This window comes from Montipora foliosa, chromosome 13 (genome assembly GCF_036669935.1).
Source record: "Montipora foliosa isolate CH-2021 chromosome 13, ASM3666993v2, whole genome shotgun sequence".
Lineage (NCBI taxonomy): Eukaryota > Metazoa > Cnidaria > Anthozoa > Scleractinia > Acroporidae > Montipora > Montipora foliosa.
In genome coordinates, this window is record NC_090881.1 from 25,151,933 (window position 1) to 25,179,689 (window position 27,757).

The 27,757-nt window shown below is 39.6% G+C and overlaps 1 protein-coding gene across 4 annotated transcripts; it reads right to left on the reverse strand.

Annotated features, from left to right (window-relative positions):
* On the reverse strand, positions 1-25,908 carry LOC137982750 (uncharacterized). Of its 4 annotated transcripts, XM_068829898.1 has the most exons (6): positions 18,366-18,505; positions 15,928-16,072; positions 11,945-12,381; positions 11,000-11,125; positions 10,006-10,513; positions 1-8,670 (listed from the first exon to the last, which is right to left on the reverse strand). In XM_068829898.1, the coding sequence occupies exons 3-6, from the start codon at positions 12,287-12,289 to the stop codon at positions 1,217-1,219; spliced, it is 8,433 nt and encodes a 2,810-aa protein (XP_068685999.1). In that variant the 5' UTR covers positions 12,290-12,381; positions 15,928-16,072; positions 18,366-18,505; the 3' UTR covers positions 1-1,216. The 4 variants fall into 4 exon arrangements, with proteins under 4 accessions (XP_068685999.1, XP_068686001.1, XP_068686000.1 ...); XM_068829900.1 differs by lacking the exons at positions 15,928-16,072; positions 18,366-18,505 and adding an exon at positions 25,816-25,908; XM_068829899.1 differs by lacking the exon at positions 15,928-16,072.
* Between the last annotated feature and the right edge of the window lie 1,849 nt (positions 25,909-27,757).

A 27,757-nucleotide genomic window follows, 5' to 3' on the forward strand; every position in this document is an offset into this window, starting at 1 on the left:
GAATTCTGAGGGCAGAGGAGGAGGAAAAATAGAAGCCCTAGAGGGCGTAAATGTTCAATAAAAAAATTTATCTTCAAATACCACCGCGTAGCATTAAAATGATGGTATTTTAAATCTCCTACTTCATGTACATTTCAAGAAATTTGTTCAGTGAATGATTTGCCCAATAACCGAATTCTTTAATTAAGGCTAGCTCTTTCTAAATGTTTTTTTCATATTGATAATTAACACAAACAGGGATAACTTTGGACTTTTCAGTTTTATCCCTTCAGAGTAACCAAAAAAATCAAAAAGACAGTCATGACCTTTTTTTAGAATAGATTTTGGAATTACGATTTTTTTTGTTCGTTTATGCGTTTGTCCTTATTAATTAAGAACTTTTATTGAAGAGTCAAGTCTTCTAGCTATTGGGTACAGGGACACGGTACATTGAAATCAAATGAAATGTTTAAGGATAGGGCAAAACCGGAGTAAAGCCCCTCTGAGCAGAGTATAGAACGACGCTGAGTTTGGGAATCGAACCCGGGACACATTGGTGGGAGGTGATGAGCGCTCTCACTACTGCGCCATTCCTGCTCTTTGAAGTTCACCTTTTACTCGTTCATCTGTTCATCATCTGTTATTTCTGTCCGGTCTCAAAGTTGTCCACATTTTCAAAGAAAAAAAACTCTGTTTTGAGTGATAACCGACTTTACCTTATTTTCGCCGCCACGAAACATGACGAAAGGAAGGCAAATAATTGAAAGAAAACGTTCCACTAGAATAAAATCAGGAAAGGTTTTTATTACTATACGAGTAATGAGAATTATGGGCTCCCTGCGTAATTCCAATTCCGTCTTTGCTCGCTCGATGAAATATATAGCTGTTAAATGTTGTTGACAAGTGTTGAAACTGGTTTCACCACTATTAGTTAACAATCTAATGAGTATTTTTAGAAAACTGCGAATGATTCATACAACTTGTACCATGCATGATGTACTTGATTATGTTTTCTATTCTTTATGCTTTTCAATTACTTCTTGAACCTGCCAATGCTAATTAAGCATTTGTTAAATTCTAGGCTCAAGTCATTTACTACCTAGTTCCATAGTATTTCTAGATTTTGAGAAACAGCGAAAGCTTTTGTCTACGAAAATAAATGAGTTCACCTTAGCGTTAATTTCTGCCGTGAGAATGTTCTCATTTCAAAGTCATTGTTGCATCGTTTTCATAAACTTTAGCTTTGCTGACATTCAGCTCTGTTGCGTTCCCTTGTCTTTTCTTTATCATTCTTCAAGTCACGATCAGAGGTTCGGCTAGAACGATCCCTGCCTCGATTGTAATCTCGGTCGCTTCCGGACCCATACCGTCTGCTGCCTATTTCCCTGGACATATCATCAGTACTTGAATCGTCAATGCGCGTGCTTTCCAGATTTGGAACCGAGGCCTCTGTGCGTTTAGTTTCAACAGCCTCTATTGTCTCGCCAATGTGGTCTTTGGGTGAATTTGGCCTCTTCCCTCGGCTATAGGAAACGTCCTTGCTTGCATCAGTGTGGTCCAAATCATTCGACTTTGAAGTGTCGCCATTGGGTAGACTGTTTTCGCTTACAGAGCGGTACAATAGACCTGATTTGTTCATGAAGCCTTCCTGGTAAGACGGTATCAAACCACGTGACCGCGTTGACCTTCGCTTTGGCAAGTTGATGGTCGTAGATGCTTGGTCGCTACGAACAGATGTGGACAATTGTTCTCTGAGATGTTGAATTTGCTCTTCGTACTTCCTAATGAGGTCGTCCTTTTTTTTAATTTTGCCCTCCAAAATATCCTTTTCGGCTTCCAGTTCAGCCGTTTTAACTTTGTTGTAGTTCATCTCCTCGATTAGCTTGTTATCTAGTTTGGTCTTGTCATCTCTCAACAAGCTATTTTCCTTCTGTAGATCTTCGATTTTGCGCTGGAAGTCAAGAAGGTTGGACTTGGTTCCATCGTATTCCTCTTTTAAACGTTCTAATTCGATGGCTAACTCCAATTTTTCCTTTTGAAGCGTGTCGATTTTTTCATCTTTTTCCTGGGTTTCTTTCTTGTATATTTCACTCTGATCTCCAAAAAGTGTCGTGATCTGTACAGCTATTTTGCTGTTGTTGTCTTCGAACCTCCTATTGTACTCGTCTAATTGATTTTTAAGGTCAATTTTTTCATCCTTTGCTTGCTCTAGATTACTCTGCAGCTTAGTGATCTTTTTCTTCAGCACTTCAATCTCCGTAGTAAGCTCATTTTCTCTGTCAGGATCCATTCCTCCGTTTGCACTTGCCAGGATGTCTTGCCGTTCCTGTAGTGCGTTTTCTAGATCCTTCATTTTTTTATCCTTCATCTCTGCTTCAATATCCAGCTGGGTTACCCTTCCGTGGAGATTGTTGTTCTCATCTCTCAAGTCTTTGTTCTTTGCGTGCAGATCTTCATTTTCATCCCTCAGCGCCAACATTTGCGTTGTACCTTTCTGAATGTCTCGCTCGAGTTCTGCAACTTTTTCTCCCAGCTCTCTTATTCGTTTCTCTTTCTCATTATGAATATCTCTCGAACCTCTTCTCTTGTCCATAGGCATTTCGACTGCTCGCTTTAATTCTCTTTCCAGAGCCACCTTTTCCTTCTTTATAGCTTGCAGTTGTTTTTCTAGATCGTTGATTTCGCCCTTCATCTCTTCGATTTCTGCATGAGCCTTATCTCTTACGTCCTTCAGGTTGTCATTATCGTGTTGCAGTTCACTATTGTTTTGGCTCGCCAGTTGAATTTCATTGTTTAGATTCTCTAGTTCTTTTTCCAAGTTTTTTACCTCGGCTGCTTCCTCCTTAAGCCTCCTTTTGGTCTCATTCAGCTGCTCTTGAAGTTTTTCGTTTTTGCTTTGCTCGTCTTCCAGCTCATTTTGCAAAAGATTGACCTGGTCGACAATGGCGTCCAACTCGATTTGCAGCTTGTCCTTATCTCTCCTTATGCTATCCACATCATCATCGAAAAACATCGTGGGAGCACTCTCCACTTCGGCAACAGTCTGCACCTGAATGATGTCATTCTGTTTGTTCATGTCACTTAAATCACTTTGTGCCTTAAACAAGTCCTTTAGAATCTTTTCTTTGTCATCTCGTGCTTGCTTGTGTCCCATTTCCGACTCATGAAGTTTCACGTTCAGCTCTTGGAGATCCAGCTTAAGCTCTTTGTTCTCTAACATTAGTTTTCGATTTTCTGCGTTAATCTGAGTAAACTCATCACGGAGTTCTGCGACATCTTTCTCAAGATCTTCCTTTTCTTCCTCTAGATTACTAATCTCACGGGAAAGCTTGTTGTTCTCTTGCTGGAGCTTGCTTTGTGATCCTTGTTGATCCAAATTTCCTTTCTGTAATTCTTGCAGCTGTGATTTTAGTTTGTCGTTTATGTTGTTCACTTCGTTTACCAGCGTTTGTTGTTGAGATTGCTTAGTCTTTAGGACATCTATATCGTGCTCTAAAGACCACAACTTACTTTTAGTCTTTTGAAGATCTTTCAGCGCGCCATCCCTTTCCTTCACAACGTCTTCGAGTGCTTGTGAGTCTCGTCTGAGGTCGATGTCGAGAAAATGATTTGCTCCTGTAGTAGATTCATACAGCTGTTGTAGTTCCTCCTCCAGCTCGGCAATTTTCTTCTTGTGGTCATCAAGTTCGTCTTTCAAATCCTCTATTACTTTTTCCTGATCTGATTTGGTCTTCGTGAGCTTTTTTAGGTCCCCTTTAGCCCTTTGAAGTTCCTGTTCCAATGGAGCAAGAATGCTCTTCCGCCATTCCAGATTCTTTTTTTTGTCTTCGTTTTGTTTGTCCCATGCCGCTTGGAGCTGCTTTCTCAGGTCAACTTCATTATCTTTTGACCGATTTAATTCGTCCTCGAGATCATCCATATCTCTCTTCTGTTGGTTTATCTCGGCCTCTAATCTAGACATCTTAGTGCGATAAGCTGCCATATCACTTTTAGCTTTTTCCTTTTCACGAAGAGCGTCCTGGCAAGTAACTTCTAACTCCTGATATTTCTTCTTGCTCACAACGTCTTGATTCTGTCTTGGAACATCTAGTGCGTTCAACTGGTTTTGTAGGGCTTGGAATTTTTTCTTCATCAACGAAAGTTCATTTTCTACTTTTTGCCTTTCGTATTTGAGCTTCTCGCATTCCGACCTCGAGTTGGACAGTTTCAGCTCCAAAGCTGTACGGTCGTTCTTCAATTTCTCTTTTTCTTGCTCCATTTTACGGTACTTTTCCTCTAACTTCTGAATTTCATTATTTTTAAAGGACATGTCGCGTTCCAGATTTTCTTTTTCTTTCCGAGTTTTTTGATCGTTTCTTTTAAGATCTTTGACAGTTGCTTTCAAATTGATAACTTCGTCTTTCAGATTGTCTCGCTCTTCACGTAATCCGTCAGATGGAGAAGACACTCGAGAAAGCTTGGCGTCCTTTTCTCGTAGTAGAATCTCGAGAGACATCTTTTCTTTACTGACGTCCTCATATTTTTGACGGTATTCAGCAAGTTTATTGTTCAGATCATAAAGAGTTGCATCGCCGACCCCTTGTTTTATGGAAACTGCAGTTGTATTGGCTGTTGCTTTTCGTAACTCTTCCTGAAGCTCACTGATTCGTCTCTCCAGAATCTTCTTTTCGTCATTGACCGCCTTCAATCTCACGTTAGCATCCTTTAGTTGACTATTTAGAGCATTGACTTCCTTTCTTGTGGCCTTTATCTTGTCTCTCGTTTCATCAACTTCTTTCTGTGCTTCTTCAAGAGCTTGATCTCGCATTTCTATGTCAACGTTTAGTGCTTCGATCGCCATCTTGAGTTCCTCTCGTTCGTGTTCCGTGTCTGATAAGTTTTCTTTCATCTCTTCTAGGATGGATTGCAATTCTGCAACTTTGTTTTCAGCTAATCGCAGATCCTTTTGCAACTTGGTGTTTTCCCTATCCTTGTTTTCAACGTCTTCTCGCAACTCCTCGATCACTTCTTTCAAGCGATCAGAATCCTTTCCTCCGCTCTCTAAAATGGCGTATAGTTCGTTTATTTTGCGCTGCTTCTCGATGACATCGTCGTTCTTGTCCAAGAGCTCCTTTTGTGTGATTCCAAGTTGCTTTTTGAGAGACTCCAGTTTGGCATGATCTGCCATTTGCTGTGCCTCGGCTGCACTTAGATTGCTTTGTGACTCTTGCAGCTCATCCCTAAGGACTTCGAGTTCTCGCTCAGCGGACTGATACTTATCTTTCATCAGATGAAGTTCATCTATGGTATCAGGCAAAGTTTTCTCCAGCTCTTTGATTCGATTTTCTGCATCTTTCAGATTTGTGTCCGACCGGTAATTTCTACTCTCGGCGTCGTCACACTTGACTTTATAGTCCTTCAACTGATCAAGTAAAACGTTGTACTCCATTTCTCCTTTTTGCAGTTGATCTCTTAGGTCCATGTTTTCGTCCCTCAGGTTGTCAGTGTCTGCTCCAAAGTCAAATCCTGGTGCTGCTGCATACTGTGTGTCTACTTGAGCAACATTCACAGGGTTTATTTGGATGACGTCCTGTTTTTCTGCTAGTTTAACGTGAAGTTGTGCGATTTCGTCTTCTAGTTTTCTCTTTTCTTCCTTTAACTCATCGATATCATGTTCGTCACGCTCGAGTTCTAGGTTAAGAACTTTGATCTTATCCTCCAGATCATGTATATTTGTCCGGTTGATTTCTGCTTCGTCCTGCAATCTTCGTATCTCGGTTTCTAGATCTTCGTTATCTTTTTCGACCTCTTCTTTCTTCTTCTTTTCGTCTGCGAGTCGAGTCTCAAGATCTTCTACATTTACAGCCATCGTCTTGCTATCTTCTTGTGCACGGTCTCTTTCTCCCTGAATCCGAGTTAGTTTTCGCTTTAAGTCCACTAAAGTTACACGTTTAAGATCGTTTTGCTCTTGTTGTAACTTAGCTTTGTCTTCCCTGAGAGCATCACAGTTTTCCTGACTTGCTTTCAAAGCCGACTCCAAATATTCCACCTTCTTCTCCAGATCGTCCTTCTTGCCTTGTAATCTCCCAACGGCAGCATTGCGGTCTTGCTTTTCTTTGTCTTGGACATCCAATGCCAGACGCATATGCACGTGTTCTTCATCAATAGTTAGCAGCTTTTCTTGTGTTTCCTCCAAACGTCTGTTTGCTTGTTCTAGCTGACTTTCTAATGAATGGATTTCATTTACGTCCGATAGGCTCTTGGTTTCCAAGACGGTCAGTTGCGTTTGAAGATTTGTCAATTCCTTCTTTGCATCCTCCTTCTCTCTGTTGCTCCTCTCCAGCATTTTCTTGGCGTCGTCCAGTTTTCTTTGCAGTGTATTGGCAGTGTGCTGGCTGTCGATGGCTTTCTCTTCGGATTTCTTAGCGTCTGCCTCTGCTTTTGGAAGACGGTCTTCGTACAGTTTTAATTGATCACTTAGTTTATCCTCACGGGCCTCACTCTTTTTAAGTAGTGTCTCTAAGTCATGAACTCTCCCATCAGGGTCACTGCGGAGCCTTTCTTCTCTGAAGCTGACGGGTGGTGCCGACTGGACGTTTGAGACTGTTGTTACCGATTGCATGTTGTTGCCCATTTCCTGAAGCTGTGTTTGAAGCTCTTTTACACGTTTGCGATTTATTTCATTGGCTGTCTTTAGAGCCTGATTCTCTTTTGCAGTGGAGTTTATAGTTTCAACCTGAACATCGATTTTCCGCTTTGATGCAGTTAGTTGAGAGTCGCTGTCTTTCAAATCTGTTTGCAAGCGAGCGACGGTGCGATCTTTCTCCTTAAGCTTGTTTCGGGCCTGTTCCATTTCTGACTTCATCTTTCTCAGTGACACCTCTAGATCCTCCACACGTTGTTGCAAGTCGTTCCGTTCTTTAAGCAGGGCTTTTCGGTTGGCTTCGGTCGTCTTCAGCTTGTAATCTAAGGATTCTATTTCGTTTTCAAGGGACTCTTTGGAATCAATTTCTTCTTGTAACTCCTTTTTCAAGTCGTCAATGTCACGCTTTTGAATTTTGTTTCGTTCATCCAATTCTTTGTTAAGTGTTCCCAGTGTTTCATTCCTGGCTAATGCTCCTCGTAGCTGCGGTCTCATGTTTTCTAGTTCTTCTTCCTGTTGTTTACATTTTTGGGTCATTACCTCCAAACTAGTTTGGTGCTTTTTTACCGTTTTTCCAAGAGTGGAGTTGACCTTCTCCTGTGCTGACAAATCAAGTCTTTTATTATTGTATTCTTCTTTGCTCTTCAGTAGTTTTGCGTTGGAGGAAGCAAGTGACTCGCTCAGCTTTTCCTTCTGAAGGGACAAAGTGTCCACTTGCTTTCGCAGTTTGTCGATTTCAGGGCTCAGACTATCCAATCTGTCGTTGAGATCTTTATTTTCGTCCACAAGATCGTCTTCTGTTTTTTCCATTTCGGTGATTTTGTTCTTCATGTCAGCCGTCTTTTTTTCCAATTCTTCGTTTTCTGCCTTAAGGCTGAGGAGATCCCTTCTTAATGATGACATCTCGTTCTGGCGCTCCTTGATATCACTTTGGAGATGTTCTTCGGCATTGCGTAGCCTATTGTTTTCATTCTCGAGTTCGTAAATCCTTTGCTTGAGGTGTGAAAAATCGGTATCAAAATCAATTTGCGGAGCGCTGAAGGAATAAGAAACCTCAGCCGGTTTGATGTCCCCTGCTCGCTTTGGTTCCATGTGCTGGAGCTTTTCAAGAAGACCAGCCACTTCTACCTCCGCGTTGTCTCTTTCTTTGGTGACCTTCTCCACCTGAGCTCCAAGCATGCCAATTTCCTTTCGTTTGTCTTCCAGCTTCTTGTTCAAGTCCTCGATCTCTTCGTCTTTGCCTTCGCAGTCTGCTCGAACACTTAAGAGATCTGTCTGTGTGGTATCGTAAGTTCTCTGCAGACTTGACAGGTTAGCAATGAGCTCTTCAATCTTGTTGTTCTTTTGCGCCAAATCGGTTCGACATTGATCTGCTTCTTCCAGAGCTTGGGCTAATTTTTTCCTTAAATTCTCTTCTGTTTTCTGGCGCTTTTTGGTCTCGTCCGTCCAATCTTGCATTTTCTCGCTTATTGTCTTGTTTATTTCGGTAATATCCACGTTCTCCTCCAAACGAAACAGCTTCTGCCTCAGGTCAGCGATTTGCTTTTCAAGGTCGTCTTTTTCTTGGTCTGATTCCCTCAACTTGCTCTCTAGCTCCGCAATCCTTCTGCTCTTCTCCTCAAGATCACTCTGCAGCGACTCCTTCTCATTTTCACTGACTTTGCAATCGTTCTCTAGTTCACCGCACCTCCTTTGCCATTTCAGAATGTCCTCTTGTAGAGATTCCTTGTCCTGGTTTAAATCTTTTATATTCAATTCAAGCCTTTCTATGCCGTCGTCTTTACCGGCGTTCTCCTCCTCCAACTGAGCAATCTTTTCCTTCAGGTTCTCTATAGTTTTTTCTTTCTTGTCTAATTCCTTTTTGTTGGACTCGATCATCCTCTCTGTCTTGACAAGCGTGTTCTTTAGGTCATTGTAATCTTTTTTCAGTCGCAGACAGTTGCCCGTTTCATTTTCAAGCTGTTCAAGTGTCTTCATCCTCTCGTTAGTCTCGCTGTCATACTTCTTCTTCCACTTAGTTATCTCCTCTGATGCTTCATGGAGCTTTGTTTTCAGATTCAACTTCTCCTCTAGGATGTCAAAAGTAAATTTAAAAGAAACATAGGTTATTCGAATGGAAAAATGGCTGTTACAACATTTTACTACGGGTGCGTTTTTTTGGGAAAATCCAAACACAGCGCCAAAAAAACGCAAAATCCGAAAAAGGAAAAAAACCTTAGCGATCGATAAAAAAAATGACGAACAACATCCGTGCTAAGGTGCAAATCGATTACAGAGGATATTTCTGCAGTTTACTTTTTTAGCTGTAGGAAAGGTACTAATAACATTATTGCTGACAAAAAACTTTTAGTGTAATTTCTGGAGTGAAATTTGCAGGAAACCTAATTATTTTCGACCTAGTCGTCTCTTCGATCGTACGGTAAAAATGGCTCGAGAAAAACATTTTGACTAAACTGTCATGTACGGTTGCTGTTGTGTATTATTTTTGCATGGAAAACCGCTTATCAAAAATACTTTTTTCAAATCCTTTCCCAAAAAAACGCTGAACTGATGAATCTTAAAAATCCGGATTTAGATTTGATCCGAAGTATCCTACTTGAGTGTGGATACTTTGGATTCATGATCGGTTTTTGGATTCAAGAATCCGTTTTCGGATTTTCCCAAAACTCACCCTAAGCTTAACGCTGAAAACCAAAAGGGAATCCACGAGATTTCACTCCTTACTCACTAGCTTGCATGAATTACCAGCATAAATTTAACTTTTAAACTCTGCTAGAGCCAATGAAATAACGTCATTCACTTAAAAGCCAGTGCGTTGAATTACCAGCAGATTATTTTTGCCATATTTTTTATACACTGACACGGCAAATTTCATTGTCAGAGAAGCCTGTTATAATTAAAACGACAACAACTTCTTTCAATACGTTTTGTGGCTGCGGTAAGATCCTTAAAATTCTCGCCGTTTCTGCAACTTAATATCAAACAAGATCGTATATCTCTTGATTTCATCATCCCTTTCTCGTGAATGTGTCACAAACGTTGAAGGGTTGTCTTTCGTTATCTCACTGATGCTGAAAGATTTCCAAAATTGAGTGAATCTATTAAGCATTCGAATATTTTGTTTGAATTGGTCGAATAGGTTATTTCCGAGTTCATGTCTGTCTCCTCTTCAAAGCGAGTTTAAGTGCAAAGTTTTTGTGATGGTAATTAGTTCTACTTTACATATAAATGAGAACTAATTTTCATAAGGAAAACTTTGCACTTAGACTCGCTTTGATGAGGAGGCAGACAAACTCAGAAATGGCCTATTTGATTAGCGATGTAAAATGATCAGTCGCGATCACGTGACTTTATTTTTTTTTCGGAAAGGGATACATGCAGGAATAGGAATCTTGGTCTCTCACCTTCTAATCGTGTGACTTTATCATTGAGGTCTTTCATCTTCTGGTTCATTTCATCTTTAAACGTGTCATCCTCAAATGAAAACGAAATCGGGGCAGACTCCAACATTGGTTCACTCTCCACAACAGTAATGTAGCTTTTCATCTCTGGTTCTGCAAGCAGCTTGTTTCGCTCGTCTTCCAGTTCTCTTATTCTCTCTTGCGCAGATAACAGGTCCAATTCCTGTCGCTCGCTCTTGTCACAAAGTGTTTTGTGAATGTCCTTCAAAATAACGATTTGGTTTTCGGCCTTTTCGCGGGCGTCTTCAGCCGTTTTCTTCTCGCGCTCGAATTTCGCTGATTGCTCCATAATCGCGTTCTTCTCTCTACGCAATTTCTCGATGATTTGTTCATCCTGCTCATGTTGCTCGTCAGCTTGATCAAGTTCGAGTGAAAGCTGGCTGATTTTCTTCTCACAGACTTTGAAGTTGGCCTCAGAGTGATTTAGCTTTTGTTTCAACTCAGGGATGACCTTAAACAAAGCAAGAAATGAACGAGAGAATGATTAAGTATTTGTTGAAAGAATGAAGGAGCAAACGGGAAAAGGAAGAAACGCTCAATGAAGAAAAACCACTGCATTAACCAAGGATTTGAAAAGGACCGAGCAGAGGAATTTATGAACTTATGACCAAAAATACAAAGATAGGTGCCACCATCACTTAAGCTAGACTTTCCTTGTGGTGGCTTAAATTTTTGAAAAAGTACTTCTTGGCTTTCTTGGGGGAGTGTGTATGGAAGCCCTGCCCTCTCCTCTCCCGAGTTGTGCTCGGCTGTTTCCTCAAGGGATGGAAGTAGCTAGGAAAATATGGGTTCTACTCCACCTTTGTAGTTTTCGAAATATAGTATCTTTCAAACAGGAGATCGAGTGTTCTAACGTGGAGGGAAAAGCTGCGTGGTCTGGTCAATGAAAGAGAGAAAACTACATAGAAATTCTCTTACTGGGATGGTTTCTACATACCCTGTCCTTAAGATCATTGGTGATTTTTTCCAGCTTTTCGACTTGCTTAGTTTTCGTCTGAACCTCTTCCTTACGTGCGTCAGCTTTCTTCTGGGTTTCCACCAATGCCTTCTGCAAGTCACCCACCTTTACAAGTACATAATACATAACGTAATAGCTCAGTAAAAATGTACTTTTAATACGCTATTATATAAGTGACTGGCCTAAGATTTGGCGACGTGTTCTCCTCTTATCAGGAGGAAGAGCAGAATCCTCTGAACTGCCTGAAGGCGTATTTCGAGAGCTTAGCGACATCTGTGTGCATTTCACTTTGCATCAGGATTGTGGTACTACGACTAAAAAAACAAATCTTTTTTTTCTTTGGATTTCAAACTATGTTAACTAAACACTAACCGACCCAAGTCTTAAGTTCTGATTTTAAAAAGACACCTGTTTATTTTAACTGGAATTTTCTTATTTATTGGTCCGCCATTACTAACTTTAACATCTTGAGAGAGCTGGGTCGAGGAGAAAATAACGTCAAAGATTCACTAGTTTAAAAATGCAATGCGTGTGTACGCGGCTAAATTAATATGCAGCACGGGAGTTTCGGGTTTTCAGACTTTTAAACCCGTGTTTTGCATATGTAATAAATTGCGTTTACACACTGTAATTTTAAGCTAGTGAATAATTCTCTAGATCCAACTCTCTGAGGTCTAATCGGTCAGTTTTGAACGTGAGTAATGGCGGACCGTGAAATCCAAAACTTACACTGAAAATAAACAGCCTTTGGATAAAAATTTTGCCAGTTAGGTGTTAAGCGAACACACTTTCAAAATATGAAGAAAAAAAGGAGATTTTTTTTTAATCATAGTACCACTTTAATTTATTTACATGTTAATTTATTACTTTTTGAAGACCTTATTCAAAATCTCTGATATGATTTGGTTAATTCGTATTCTATACCTTAACACCCTTTTCACGCAGCTCCTTACGCAGCTTGTCACACTCATCTTCAAGTTTTTCCTTCTCATTCACCCAAGACTGTTTTTCCCGATTCCACTTCTCTTGGGTGAGATCCAAGTGCGTCTTGATCTTCGAGTTTTCTTTCTGAGTATCTCTGTACTTGCGCTCCACATCTTCACAATGGTCTTTTATGCCCTGGTATTCTTTCAGCAATAATTGAAATTCCTCAGCCCACTCTTGGTTTTTCTCTGTTATCAAGTCGATACGCCCTTGTTCATCCTTCATGACTGTAGTTGTCCGAGGATCTTGCGGCAACAGACCCAGTACGGATCGTCGCTTAGACATGATGATAGTCTCAGGTCAGTCCCCCGATACGCAGCTGTAAATTCGGCGAGTAAGTAGTCTTTTTGGTCAACTTAGAGCTATCGTCACAAATCCTGAAATATTAACAAACATCGTGTGACTTGAGTTGTTTAGCTCCTTTCACCTGATAGCGTGCGAACTGATTAGCACTTGATCAATTGATTGATCGATAATGGGACAATCAAGTGGAGCATTTGTTACTGAAGTATAGAATGTAGTCGAAAAAAATAAGGGGAAAAAATTGCACAGTTTAGTCAAAGTGGAATCTCTATTCAAGGAAAACTCTCGGAACGAGGAGACGTTTTCCCTCAGTGAATAGAGGTTCTTCGAATCACTATGAGTACAACCACAATCACGGGTACGAATTTCGCGAACTGGGCTTGCGCGCTTGAAAAACTCTGGAAACTAAGGGAGCATGTCTTCCGAGAGCAAATTGTCGATCTTTATTGTTATGTATGACACCTCACCTTCATTAAGTAGGTAAAGTCGATGAGGCATGACACCTACTATATTACAAATTACATAAACTTACTATATGAATGGAATAAAATATAAACATAAAATACACAAAAACTGAATGCAATATACATAACCGATAACCGATAACTGTGTGTAAACTGAGTAGTAGCTACTTCAGCCGGGAGTTGGTTCCAGAATTTTTGAGGTTTCAGGGAAAAATGAATATTTAAAATTATTAAATTCTCAACCTGGGATAATGCAATTCTCGTGCTCTGATTGGTTCACTCAATCTCGGTTATCAGCTCATATACCTTGGTTTGACCTTATATGGTAAACGATTGATCTAAGTGTTGCCAAGCTAAAAGTTTTTTCGCCGGACAGCGAAATTTCTCTCTGAAGAAAGCAAAAAAAAAGTTTTTCTGGACAGCTGGGTTAAATTCCGACGTTTAGAAGTACGCGAAAAGGTAAGAAATGTTTTTGTGACGAGCCTGCGTCTGTCTGACCACAAGGTGTTACACGACATCGCATCGGTTCTCATCAAGTGTTTTTGATTTCGCCCGGATTTTCTCGCTTTTTTCGCTCGTATTTCGTACTTTCTAAACTTTTGGAGCTTAAAGGAATTTAATAAAACAATTATTCCACTCGCGCTTGTTGGATATGAGACTGGTTATAGCCAACTCGGCACTACGCGCCTCGTTGGCTATTTACCATCTCATATCCAACGTGCGCTCATGGAATAATTGTGAAATATTTTCTGAACGATAGGGCAGTTGAAATTTAAATCCATGGCTTCGATAATTTTGTGACAAGTATAAAATTTACATTAGTCTCAGACTCAAGAGACAACTTTGAAAAATGAGTTCAGTTTAGCTTACATGCGCTGACCAAGGTGGTGAGCGGAATTACACAAAGTCACAGTCCAGTTTGTGACGTGCCTTTTAGAAAGGCAGAGAGCTCTCGCACGGTAGTCGAATGCTCAGCTGAGCCCGGAATCAGTGGGAAGATAACTTATGCATTGTTTAGTTTTTTTAGAATCTTTCTTATAGTTTGACAACTTAAAATTTAAATTACAACTCACGCAGCAGAAATTCCATTGTTGTTACGTAAAGATCATATTTTTGGTGTTTTATCCCATATAATAAATCCTTTATTGACCAAGCTTGTTCGGTCGAGATGGCTGGATCTTGGCCTCGAGCTTTTTTGCGTGTTTATGGACCTCGACTTCGTCTCGATCCATAAACACGCAGAAAAAGAATTTGGCCAATATCCAGCCATCTTGACCTCACGCTTGGTCAATAACCCATATAAATTGACCAGCTGAGAAAATTTGCATTTTCTAGTATTTTCCCTTCAATGGTTGACTTGATTGGTATTCTACTATAATAGACACACATAACAGGTTCTCCATATAAAAAGCTGAAGAAATATGGTAAGATGTTGGTTGGAAAAAATAATTTATCTACTTGTTTACTGTCTGCTTGCAAGGATATCATTGGAGAATAGTGCGGTTTTGTTGGGTGGATACTTTGGAAGGAAGGTTATGAGGACATTAACCTCTAATTGAGTAATTATTACATATTATTTATCTGTTTGTCTCATGATATATTTATTGCGGCGTGTCTATGAGTTAGGTGCTTGTACAATGCTTCTTACATCCTTGTAATTCATCTCTGCTGCAAAAGGATTTGATCAATCATTACTATTCTATTTTGTTTTGCAGTGAAAGATCGGGGAATATTCAAGAGTAGTACCTGAAGCGTATCCGCATAACTAATCAGGACTCATACAGTTGGATGTGTGAGACGATTATTTCTTAGCACTGGGAATAAAGTGGCTCCTTTAAGACGAGGTCCCTTGCGCTAACGAAACTTTTTCGATGCTTTACTTAAAGGCATCATTTCTGGTGTGACCAACATGAATAAAGAATTCAATGAATAAATATTTTGCAATTAGGGGGTGAATTTTAACAAGCTAGCGCCATACAAAGTCTTTAATGTCTTCAATGACGCTAAATCCCGATTTCAAAGAAAAACATTTCTTTTAAACGGAAACAAAAACAATTTTCATTTGAACGTTCAAATTATCCGCGGACTATAGGAGTGAATACATTTAGGGAGTACAATGCTGCATGTATCCACTCACGGGTCGAGTTTGGTTTTTCTGAATCAAACAAAATTGCGCAGAAGACGAATTGTCTTACTAAAATATCACATCGTAGTAAGGTATTGAAAGACATGCGCAAAACTTAATTTGAAACTAAATTAAACTCGCAATAATTCTAAAGTATACGCCCCAGGAATTTTCTAGTACATCGATTTGATTGCATATGTAATTGTTTGATCACATAAGATATTTTATCGTTTTGTCCTGGCATCCTATCGATAATTCGAGAGTTTACTGAGATACACTCGGATACACTCGGATGGCGGTAGTTACCGTATTCGTTAAATATCTGACGCTTACATGCAAACACACAAGAAATTAGGGACAATTTTGCGAAGCCTACAAGGCAGGTTCGAACAACGCATTAATTTAAATGGATAAGATACATCGACAACGAAAACAAATAAAGGAGAAAACAAATTGTTCGATCGGGAAAGTCAGGCATTAACGTATGGAAAACTTAATAATTCTTATCATGAACTTGAAGGATTTCGTCGATTCTGAACTGTCTTCTACCTTTTGCAAGTTAGCTGAAATGTACAAGGGTTAACATGAAGTGTGAACCTTCCTCAAATAAAATTATGCGGAATTCCTTATTCAGAGGGAAGCCAGCAGTTTGATAAATGTGGCTCAAGACATCTCGTCGAATCTAAGATTATGACTGAAATTTAACAGATTTCTCATTTGAATTCGTTCAACTATGTTCTGACTCTGCTAAAGCGAGAGAGCTTTGTTTTTTTTTTATCTCCTAGGAGGGCTGAAAATAATGGTTCAAAACGTAAAAATCAGTTCGCTTGGTTCTGTAGCTGGAAGAATATCCAAGACAGGTTCATTGGACATTTGTGCAAAGAAAAAACCAAATATTTAAAGAAAAGGGACATGAATCACTTCGAAATGAACATAGTCACGAGCTATAAATTTTGCCAGCCACCGCCCGTCTAAAATCAGTTGTACTTTGAAACTTTGACGCAGTTTACAAGTATTGGGAAAAAACTTACCCGAAACTGAGCTTGAACACTCTTTGGATCTGCAGTGAGAAGTCGTCGCCAAAAATTGTCGTCACAGTCTGATCAAACTGATCACAGCAAAGGTTCAATGAGTTGAACTGTTTCCAAACTTCACGAAGTGGAAGACAACCTTCAACTAATCGAACAGTGCTTAATTTAATATCTTATCCTTCTCTGGGTCGTTGCGTCTGGACAAAGAATTTGCTGAATCACAAAAGACTTTTCAGAACGAGGGTATTTAAAAACCAAATCAAAAGCTTCAAAGTAAAGGATTCAAATAGGTACGCCAAAAATTTGATTTCCCAATGATAGGATGAATAGGCTGTAATTGTTAGTGGTAGTCTCTCTAATTGCACTATTGCTGAACATAAACACTGTATAAAGTTAAGATTTGTTCCATCATAAGAAAGAATACTATCCTATAGAAATAAGGTGTGTAATAATCACTACATGTATGTAGTGATTATACTACATCTCTATGGATGCTTTCGAGCAAGCAAATGCTATCACGCAAATTAGAAAGGCAGCACCCTGTTCTCCAGAACAATGATATATTTGTAGAATACATTCTTTACTGCGAACTACGCGACATGACATTTATTGTCACGCATTAATCAGCACTCCAGAAATAAAAAAAACTGAAACTCAAATGTTCCGTATGATGGGTATTCGAGAGATTTTTGCTGTTATCATGCAAAAGGCGCTCATCTTATTCAAAGAACCCTGCTATAACTTGGCTCTAACAATAGCATTCCACCATCTTTGTTCAAGTTTGCATAGTCTGTCAAAAGGACGCGTCGCGAATCATCATGAATTACATCAAGAACCATTCAAGCTGAACGAAAATGTTCAAAGTGAATTTGAAAAAATATATCTTTACAGTTTGTTTTCTTTATAAAAAAGTAATTTGAGGTAGCTGATTCTTTAATTAAGATTGTTCTTCTAAGAGTAATAAATTGAAAGAATGGATATTAATTGGTGTTAAAAAGTCTTCAAATGAAATCATTTATTGTATTCCATCAGTCAATATTTGATTGTGATCCAAAATTGTCAGCGTTGTACAGATGCATAGCGGACTTCACGTACAGTGTATTTGTGAGGCAAGCCTTGCAAATTTACCCCCCCAGTGTCCAATTGTCCATGAAGTGCTGTGTCGAAAATACTATCGACCTCCATCACACCCTGATGAGGATATTGATGAGGTTGCCTAGCGCACAAAAAGAATGTTTGTCTCGAACTGACAGCAAAGGGAAGTCATTGCGACTGACCAACTTTTGGTCAGTCCAGAATGGTTTACATGGCGATCGTTAATTCTCATAAAGGAATTTTGATACGTGCACAAAAATGAACCTAATTGACACTTGACTCAACTAAGTTTGCACATTACTGATTGCAGCGGTCTTTGTTGAAACGCACCAAAGAGCTCATATTAAAATAAAACCCTCATTAAACCTAGTTTACGCAGTGGGTTATTTTTGTCTGTGGTTAAGAAAGAAACCGAGGCATTTTCCGCAAACTGGATACTCTAAATTACCAATCAATCTTACTTTAAATGTGAAAAATTGCAATATTTTAAGTTGTTAGATTGTTGGATTCGCTTGGTTAGAGGTCGACATAATTGTGGCTGTATAGTTTGAAGGTTTATTCACAAAAATGTTTATAGAATCGAAAAGCTCTCCTTATTTTTCCCACGATTATTCTGTCCGGCAGAGCTGGGTCTTTCCGAAAACATATAGATCGAAGAGCTCCCTTGAGTCAGTACTTGAGTCAGTATAATGGGTGAATGCTACCCTGGGTCTCCAAACTCTTAACAAAACTATACAATGGTTAGAAAGATTTCGCAATATTTCGCCATCCTATTCAGTCTTAACTAATACATATTAAAGAGTTCTGTCTTTTTTTAGATCTGTTCCAGAACATCCATTCATTCATTCATCTAAGCACAACTCGCCCTAATGATTTTTTAATGTCATCAGCGGGAAACTTTGTCTAGACTAAATTCATGATTTGGGGAAATAGACATCTATTTTAAACCAAAAGTCGCTGATTAATATTCTCTATCCCAGACTAAGCTGCAGGAAATTATGCCCTTCACAGTGATACCAACACCGCTCATATATTGTGGTTACCCCCAACCCCCCCCCCCCCCCCTCCCCGCCCCTCTTGTGGGGAACAGGGTATTTTGTTTACCTTGCTTGTGTGTTTAACCCATTGCCGATTATATCTGCGGATCCCTACATTGCATTCAAGCAAGCATTTGATGATTCGGATCTCGCTTTGTCAGAAAAAAACCGTAAGCATAACGATCGCTCCCGTTACTCCTGGAGTTCTATGAGGTGTCCCTAGAATAGCATCAACAACCTCAAAAAATTGTGTGCTCCATGTTGCTTAAAATTTCACGTATTCCACAGACTTAACTAAAAGGTTACCTTTTTTCAATACTAGCGTCACAATGGCACATTGGCCGATTACTGCACTGTGGGACGTGGTCAAACTTTGCCACAAAGTTAAGAAATTTAGAGCACCTTCTAAATCGTAGTAATGAACTCTTCAGTAGCTCAGTTTAATTAAGCCAGTTGACGGCCTGTTCAATGCTGTCAAGTTCATGTTGATAATAAATCTCAGCTGATCACATCATGAAAAAGAAATCCATATTAAAGTAAACCAAGATCCATAACCCATTATGGCTTGAGTAAACGGATGACACTTTGTTCTTAACACAAAGAAATCAACAGACCTCATGCGTCATTTGAGGTCAGTGATTGACACCTGTAGAGTTATAAATCAAATTTATCATTAATCACCTTTAAAAAGATGCTTACAATACAAGTTTCGTATGGGCCTGATGGTCATAATAAACTAAAAGTGTAAAAAACAGAGTCATTACTTTTTAAGTAAAAGTTAACGCGAACCCTATCATCTAAAAGTTCACGGAAATTTGCTGAAAATGAGAAAATGTCTTTACTTATTCAAGTACCATGCATGTAAACACAAGAACAATTTGAATGGCTTTCAGCTGATTAGTATTGGAATTCAGAGCTCGGCGCTTCGACGCGCAAAATGTTTTCCTAAATTCACCGTCGGGAATACTTTGATACACATTATAAAAACAAGGATTCCAAAGGCGAAAGAATTTAGTAAAATAAATAGTTGGAATAAGTATAGAAGGAGACACTTTTGAAACAACGCGAAGTGGACCAAACAAATAACGCGTTGTCAGGCTAAAAAATTCTCGTACCAAACTATGCCGGAGGGCGCTTTATATTTTTTCCGTTCTGTATAGTCCAGTATTGGCCAACTTTGCTTTTACCTTGGTTTTTTAGAAACTTATTTACCCTGAAAAAACTGAAGAAGACGTCGGTTCCGATTGCGATAAAACAATTAACAAGTTTTCAAACTAATTCAAAAGCTTCAGGCAATGCTTAGGTTTGTTCCATACGTGCGATACAGATTTTAGTTTGAATCATTCATTGCACTAAAATTCTGATTTCATGCCTAATGATTAATGAACGAATTTGTAGCGTTAATAGGTCATTAAATGAAATGGATTAGAAACCTGGTCGCAAAAGACAACTTGAGAAGAATCCAGTCATTTAATAAGCTGTAAGCTAATAATTGAAAACTTCAAAATTTGAAAAAAGATCATTTCTATTAAACTGATTACTCTAGTGGTCCATCATTGGTCAAAGACATTGGTATAATTGCGTTTGTACTTGTATATTTATTAAATTCTCAACCTCGGATAATGCATTTCGCGTGCTCTGACTGGTTCACTCAATCTCGGTTATCAGCTCATATACCTTGGTTTGACCTTTTATGGTAAAAAATGATTGCGTTAAGCGTTGCTAAACTAAAAATGTTTTCGCCGGAATGCGAAATTACTCTTTGAATAAAGCCAAAAAGGAGAAAAAAAACTTTTTTTGTAGAAAGTTTGGATCAATTCCGACGTTTAGAAGTACGCGAAAAGGCAAGAAATGTTTTTGTGATGAGCCTGAGTCTGTCTGACAACAAGGTATTACACAACATCGTATCAGTTCTCATCAAGTTTTTTTCGATTTCGCTCGGATTTGCTCGCTTTTTCCGCTCGTATGTCGTACTTCCAAATTTTTGGAGTTGAAGGACTTTAATAAAACAATTATTCCATTCGCGCTTGTTGCATATGAGACTGGTTATAGCCAACTCGGCGCTACGCGCCTCGTTGGCTATTTACCATCTCATATCCAACGCGCGCTTATGGAATAATTGTTAATTATCGTGTTATTCGACTCCGGAATAATCACACGTGTAAACTGACTGAACGCCATCTTTTTTAATACTTTCCCCGTGCCCCTCCTAGATAACAATTCATGTATGATAACACAACAGTATAGACATATATCAGTTTATGCAAAGTTTATAGAAACAACAGGTTGTACACGACCTTTTGTCACCACTGAATAATAAAGTAAGAGCCTTCTTTGGAACCAAAATAGCCTTACTTTCCAGAAAATACCGATAGTAAGAACCCTTCGCGGTTAATTGGGAAAATGCATAGTCAGGCTGGCCTACAGGCAAACTGTTTTTCGGGGCTTTCTAGAAATCCATTTTCTAGTCAATTGAAATCATCCTTCTCGAAGAAAACATCAACAGTCTGCCTCTTAGAAGCAAAATTGTTCAAAGCACGATTCGGATACATAATCTTTCTTAAAACTCTGGGGCCAGTTAATGCTAATCCGCGATTAAATACCAACGGAGGTTAGAATTTTGCCAGTCAAAGATTAAAGCCTTAGCATTGTAATTTTAGGCGGAAGGAGAGCAAAAAGTCTAAGTCTAGTCTAAAGACTAAAAACCTTACACAGGTGGCTCAGTTGGTTGAGCATTGGGCTGTCCCGCGGGAGGTCGTGAGTTCAACTCCAGTCGGACCAATGCAACACTCAGGGTCTTTAAATAACTGAGGAGAACGTACTGCCTTTTTAACGACATCCGCGAATGGTTAGACTTTCAAGTCTTCTTGGTCCCGTCTCACAACCCCTAGGTATAAATTCTGTGGGATGTTAAAGAACCCACACACTATTCGAGAAGAGTAGGGCATGGAGTTCCCGGTGTTGTGGTTTGATCCATGGATATAGGGGTTAGGTGTTCCTTGGGACGAAATTTCTGTTCCTCTTCCCTGCCACTCCATTAATTGTAGCGAATAAATTAAATTAAACTAAACTAAACCGCCCGGCCTGAAGCGAACTCACGACCTCCCGCAGGGCAACCTGCTGCTCAGGCAACTGAACCACTGGTGCACCATTTCCTGCTCGTTTAACTGTCATTGTATCATGAGTAAAATGGGTCATTAAATTAGCCCAGAATGCGGGAAAAGTGATCTAGAAGAACTCAGATTAATCAATTTCCCGGGGGAGCATGCCCCGTGCACCGACCCCCTAAAAGGCGCACGCCTTCGACCGCTTGCTCAATTTTTTCACTGAGCTAGCCTCTCCCTGAAACTTGGTATCTACATGTATGAACTTTTTTATCAGAAAAGAAACTGCAATTTAAATTTCCAGAAATTCAAGATTAGCTTAATCGGGCTTTAAAAACTGGGCCCTGAACGTAATAAAAAATTAACTGGATTGAAAAATTATTTCAGTTGAATCGCTCAACCCGCATCGATCAGTGTGAATGCCTGTGAGTAATTAAATAGTAACGAGCTTTTAACTTTACTTGTTATTTTGAAAGTTAACACACGGCGATATGCTAAATATATAGAAATTAGCAAAAGGAAATAATCAAACATTCATCGTACAAGACTGTTTCATAATGGCGACCAAAAAGACAATACTTTGTTTATATGTTAATAAGCCTTTCTATCCTCGCTATAATATAATGAGTAAAATACAAAAGAAGTGTTTGTTTCACTGAAAATATAGCCTGCGAACGCAGACGTATTTCCGGCGGTCGTTTTTCGGGGGAGAGAAACGACCGCCAGAAATACGTTTGTAGCTCAGTCGGTAAAGCAGCGGTGGTCTGGCCCGAGGGTCGTGGGTTCGGTTCCCACCCTGGTCAGACTTTTTTCTCTGTCCTTGTGTGGGCCCATTTCCATCAGTAGGGCTAACGCTCACATGGTTCATATGGGGTAGAAACTTAGCACTTCACATTACACTCTAATCAGTTAAGTCTGTTCAAATATAAGTGCAAACGTTTGCAAACGCGTAATCCTTACTGAAAATAAGGCCAGTAGGTCAAATAAAAATGATTACCAAATAACAACAAATCGGCCACCATTTATACAAGTGCCGTCCATGCCTTCTTTTTATTCATTGTTATAGTTCTTGGCCTTCTCATTTTTAATACAACACAGCCCTAATTTTCTAATCCCGACAGAGCCTCATGACAGTGAAATATATGAAAAATCATATATTTAGGGCTGCGAAGTCTGACAAATCGAAGATCGAATGATCATCGCTTTTGAAAGAAACTTAAGTACTTGTAAATGAAACCCGAAAAAAATCCGAGTGGGACTCGAACTGCACTGTATTACTCTAGCATCTGACCTGTCAAGCCATGTAGAGCTGGTCGGTTGCGTCGTACCATATCCCATACGAGATGAATGAGTGACAGTGAAATAGTATGGCGGGTGGATGAGGTCAAAGTTAACAAGACCAAACTGAATGGCCTATCATCGTAACGAATGCATCATGTCGAAATTGAATGGGCAATGTCGAGTGGCACACTTTCGAACCGAATGGTGTAGTGTCGTAACGGATGGATCATGTTTAAATTGAATGGTCGATAAAACTTACTTAACATAGGTTGAGAGACACATTAACCAAATTGAATGGATCACAAGCAAAGGAATAACCTTAAAGTGCCCCTGTGACCAAAAAATCAATTCATATTTTTCTTTAGATTTCAAAACTATGTTAACAAAACACTAAGTGACCCACGTTTTAAGCCTTGATTTCAAAAAGACATCTCTTTATTTTAACTGTAATTTTCTTATGTAATGGTCCGCCATTACTAACATTATGTTCTTGAGAGAGCTGGATCGAGGAGAAAATGACGTCAAAGGCTCAATAGTTTAAGAATGCAATACGTGTGTACGCCGCAGAATTAATATGCAGCAAGGGGGTTTTGGGCTTTCAGATTTTTAAACTCACGCTTTGCATATATAATAAGCTGCGTTCACACGCTGAAATTTTAAGCTAGTGAGCCTCTGACGTCACTTTTCCTTGGATCCAACCGTCTGAGGTCCAATCGGTCAGTTTTGAACGTGAGTACTGGCGGACCGTGAAATCCAAAACTTACACTCAAAGCAAACGGCCTTTGGATAAAAATCATTGCTCAAAATTTTGCCAGTCAGGTGTTAAGCAAACACACTTTCAAAATCTGAAGGAAAAAAGGAAGTGGTTTTTTTGATCACAGGGGCACTTTAAATAAGAATGACCACAACCAGGTTTTCTGAGCCCGCGAGACTGAGCACCCCCAGCAAACCATTGTTTTAACGAAAACCGCTGTTCAGCAACCGGTTCTGGTCAGTGAATGGCTCACCGCGAATGGCATTCTGGTCAGTACACTGGGGATAGCATCCATGAACAGATCGTAAACTTACCGCATAAGTGACGCAAGTCGGAAGGCTCAAGAAAGAGCGCCTTCAAGATAACTATCCCTTTATTAAGCACAAGAAAAGTAGTTTCAAATCAAAACGAATGAAGGGGTAGTTTCTAAAGAAACTGTGGTGCTGCGTCGGTGGGGAAGTAGTATACAAAAATTTGTACGGTGGCCAATTTACCTTATCAACTCCGTTGATAAAACCAAATTTTCAAATCAAAACGGACACGACATGTTTCCCTGTTTTTAATTCGAGTCCTGATTATAAGTCCCGGATCCGCTGTGAACGAGTGCCAAGTGAGTAAGTGTTATTATTTACCCTCGGATTTTTAGAGAAGCTGGTAGCTAATATCTCCGAGCATTGAACAGAACAACTTTAAGAATCCCAACTGGCTGGAGGCAAACCAGTTGGCTATTTACAAGCGAAGCCAGGAGATGGGGTGCTACGGAAACTAAGACCCCTTATAAAGAGAGGAAATTACGGAAAAGAAACCCGGGAAAACTTTAATACCGCTAGTCAGAGATTTGGGCAGAATGCCATTCACGATGAGCCATTCACTTTGGTTGTGATCAATTCAATTTGGTTATGCCGCATTCAGTTTGCAAGTTAACCTGTGCTAACCAATTTTCGTCGACCATTTAATTTAAACATGATCTATTCGTTGCGATAATACACCATTAGGTTCGAAAGTGTGCCACTCAACATTGCCCATTCAATTTCGACATGATGCATTCGTTACGATGATAGGCCATTCAGTTTGGTATTGTTAATTTTGACCTCATCCACCCACCATAAGAGCAGTCAGTTTCAAGTTACTGTCGAAAGTAATGACGCGATTGCAATTGCTACGCTTGGCTACGCGCCAGTTAATCAACCAATGAGAAGGAAAACAAAAACCAATCGAGACTTGCACCCGCGATTTTTCCCGCGCTTTGTGACAAGTTACATGGAATTACTACGAATTTGGATTGGTTCATTGCGCTTTTTGCACCTGCTGTGATTGGTCGAAGTAATTACTTTGGTAGTTGTTTTACGCACTCGATTGAAAACTGCTCTACATGAAATTCATATACCATGCAGTCGTAGCGTTATTTATCTAGTTTTATGTTTACATCTAAATTCTGTCTGAGTAGCTCTGAGATTCAGGGATCTTTACTGAGGTCGGAATAGGGCCAAATATGAGGTCGTTCTCTTCTCTCATATAATCTTGGCAAGACTAAGGATTGGCAAGACTGCTTTCGCAGGAAACTGAATCAATCTGTAAATAGCTGCAATCATCAGTGGACATTTCAAATTAAAAATTCAAGACCAGCCCTTCCCCACTTTGAATGTTTGACAAAATGGCGCTCGGGGTAAAGGAAGTCTAATTTCTCCTAGCCTGCGCTCGCAGACGTATTTTTGTACACCGGAAATACGTCTGCGAGCGCAGGCTACTTTTCGGGCGGAGAGAAGCGACAACCGGAAGGAAATACGTCCGCGAGCGCAGGCTAAATTTCTCCCTTCCTTCTGTCCAATATTTTAGGTAAGTAAAATTCTGCTCACACTTTACGTATTTAGATGAGCGCACGTTAATATTAAGATGAAGCCTTGTTTTAGTTGATTGAAACGGACCCTGACATGTAATTTTTTTCAAAACAGTATAGTGGTACAACAACTGATGCTCTTATCAAATCAATAGTCAAATAAAACTCGATTGCCAATATAAGTAAGCCACGCCTCTGTAAAAATTAAAGTGTTCAAAAATGATGGGTGGCGTGTTAGGACTCGTTCGAGTTATAAAGTTTTACCCGTCGCAATCTAGTAGTTTGAACTTCAGTTTTCACTTGCTCGTGGCTCTCTCAATATCTTTACTTTACAAGAAAGATGTCATTCCTATTTTGAAAAAACCCAACGCTCCGCCTGACTTCAAGAACTACCGTCCTATTTGTCTAATCCAAATAATTATCTCTTTTCCATCTTGCGTAATTTTCGGCAGCAGTTTATTTGAAGTAAATGAAAAATTGCCATGAAGAGGGTCGGTAGAAAGTTACGCATCATTTCAGTAGGATATTTTACACTTTGGTGAAGCAACGGACTAATTTTAATGATCGATTGCTAGCTTTATTTTTTTGAATCACTGACATAATTTTGGTGTATTTTCGGTTTGCAATCAATGTTGGTAACAAGTTTAAGCAATTTCAGGTCGTCTACAGCGTGACTTAGACAACTCGAGGCGACGTAACTCTTAATCTGTAGATGTTCTACCCAGTATGAAGCATAAACAAATGTTGCCTCAACAATTTTTAACTTTCACATTTACTTACCCAGAACCTATTTTTCCTCATAGGGTTTCCGTAACTCGCGTTCTTTTCTATGGGAGACACTTCTGCTCTGAACCAGCTTTCGCAAAAACGGTTTCAATTAGACCCTCCAGGTTTGCAGGTTTTGTTTGCTGATTTTTGAATTCGTTAATCCAATATACTAACAACCTGGATTGCTCATAAAATTCCTGACACTTGTGATGCTAAATAGTCATTGGCTGGTTAGTTATCAGTACCATTACCTCTTGTGTGTTTGCCAATAACAAACTGTACATGATTGCCGAAATAGACATTTCTAGCAAATTTTTGTATTCTATTTGTGAACATTACAAATCCGAGTAAAGACAGCAGAGAAGACAACGAAAGACTTTGCAATGCATAAAGAAGACTATTGGAAGGCTACCACTATCGTTCATTACCTTATGAGTAGAACAAGACATTCTAAGAAACAACGAGCTTTCGATTGTCAGGACAACGAGGACGGACAGTCTTCAGCAGGAGAAAGCGAAACTAACGGCTCCTTTCAGTATTCAATTTTTAAAGACATTCTCAATTTGCATAATTCATCTAATGTACAGCATTTCCCTTTGAATGAGCGAAGATGATGCTCCCGAGAAGTATGGTCTGCTTGGTACAGGTACGATATATCCTAGTATAGTCCCAGGATATGATGCCATGAGATAGATAAGGATGTTGTTTTTTTTAGCCAGATAGGGTACGAAAATCTAAGAAATATCTCAGCTTTTACAAAATTTAGCATTTATGTGATTCATCTGCTATTGCCATTTGAATAGTTTATAAATATAAAAGACCTAACAGCCTGGGGTTCGAATGAAATCCCTCTCACCTAACAAAACGAATCCCCCCTCCCCCTCGCCCGCTAAGATTTGAAGCTACGGGCCAGTTGCCTGTGAATGAGGCAAAGTTCCGCCAAATCAAACCCTTTTGTTTATGGTGATATTTGCTTATAATGCGAAACAAAAAGAGTACGAGTTGGAAGGTCAGTTCCCACGCTCCCTTCAGTTGCCGGCAGAACCCGAAAAAAGGACTGAATAAAACTTCCTATTGACAGTCTTCGCTAACCAACTGGACGGCTAGCACTCAAATGTCAGGGGATGAAGAGGAAAAATCGGGTGTTCATTATTTTGAGCAACGACGACACTATCTGTTTATATTAATGATGGTAGACTTAAGAATATTTTAACATATCAGGTACATGGAGTGTTTTCACTCACGTGATCAGTAACCTTGTAACCCTCATGGTTGCCGTTCCATTGTTTAGTAACACCAACATGGCCGTCGTGATTCACTTGAAAACACTCTATTCGCCCCTGTCACACGGCGGCCATATTGTCCCGGGAGACCAAAAAAGCTTTGTTTTACCACGCCAAGCCTCACCCCCATGGTTTCCACTGCGAGGCTTGGCGTGGTAAAACAAAGCTCTTTTGGTCTCCCGGGACAATATGGCCGCCGTGTGACAAGGGCGAATAGGGGAATCTTTGTTTACATTTGTTGCCTCATTAGCATAAACCTAACGTTTTCTAATCTATCAGCCAAAAGATCGTTTCTAAACATTTCAAGTCCATTGTATAAATGAACTATTTCTGAAGCTTTGTGCGCAATTTATCAGATAATCTCTGAGTAATGACGCTTCCAAACTTCGAAATTTTACAAAGAATGCATGGGCTGATTAGCGCTCTCGCCACCTAAGAATTTCAGTTTTTGATGGATAACAACTCGCTCGCTATCAAAGCTAAAAATTATAAGTTCAACAAGTTCTTTAACCTTTTGAAGTCAATTTGTGAATAGCATGCATGGTGCCTTCTATCACTGAACTCGTATAAAATGTAAACAATGACGTCAGGAAAGATTCGCCTATAGTTGGTGTTTTTCACGTTACGTCATGGCCGTCTCGTCGAGGGACGAAAACAAAAGATCTCTCATA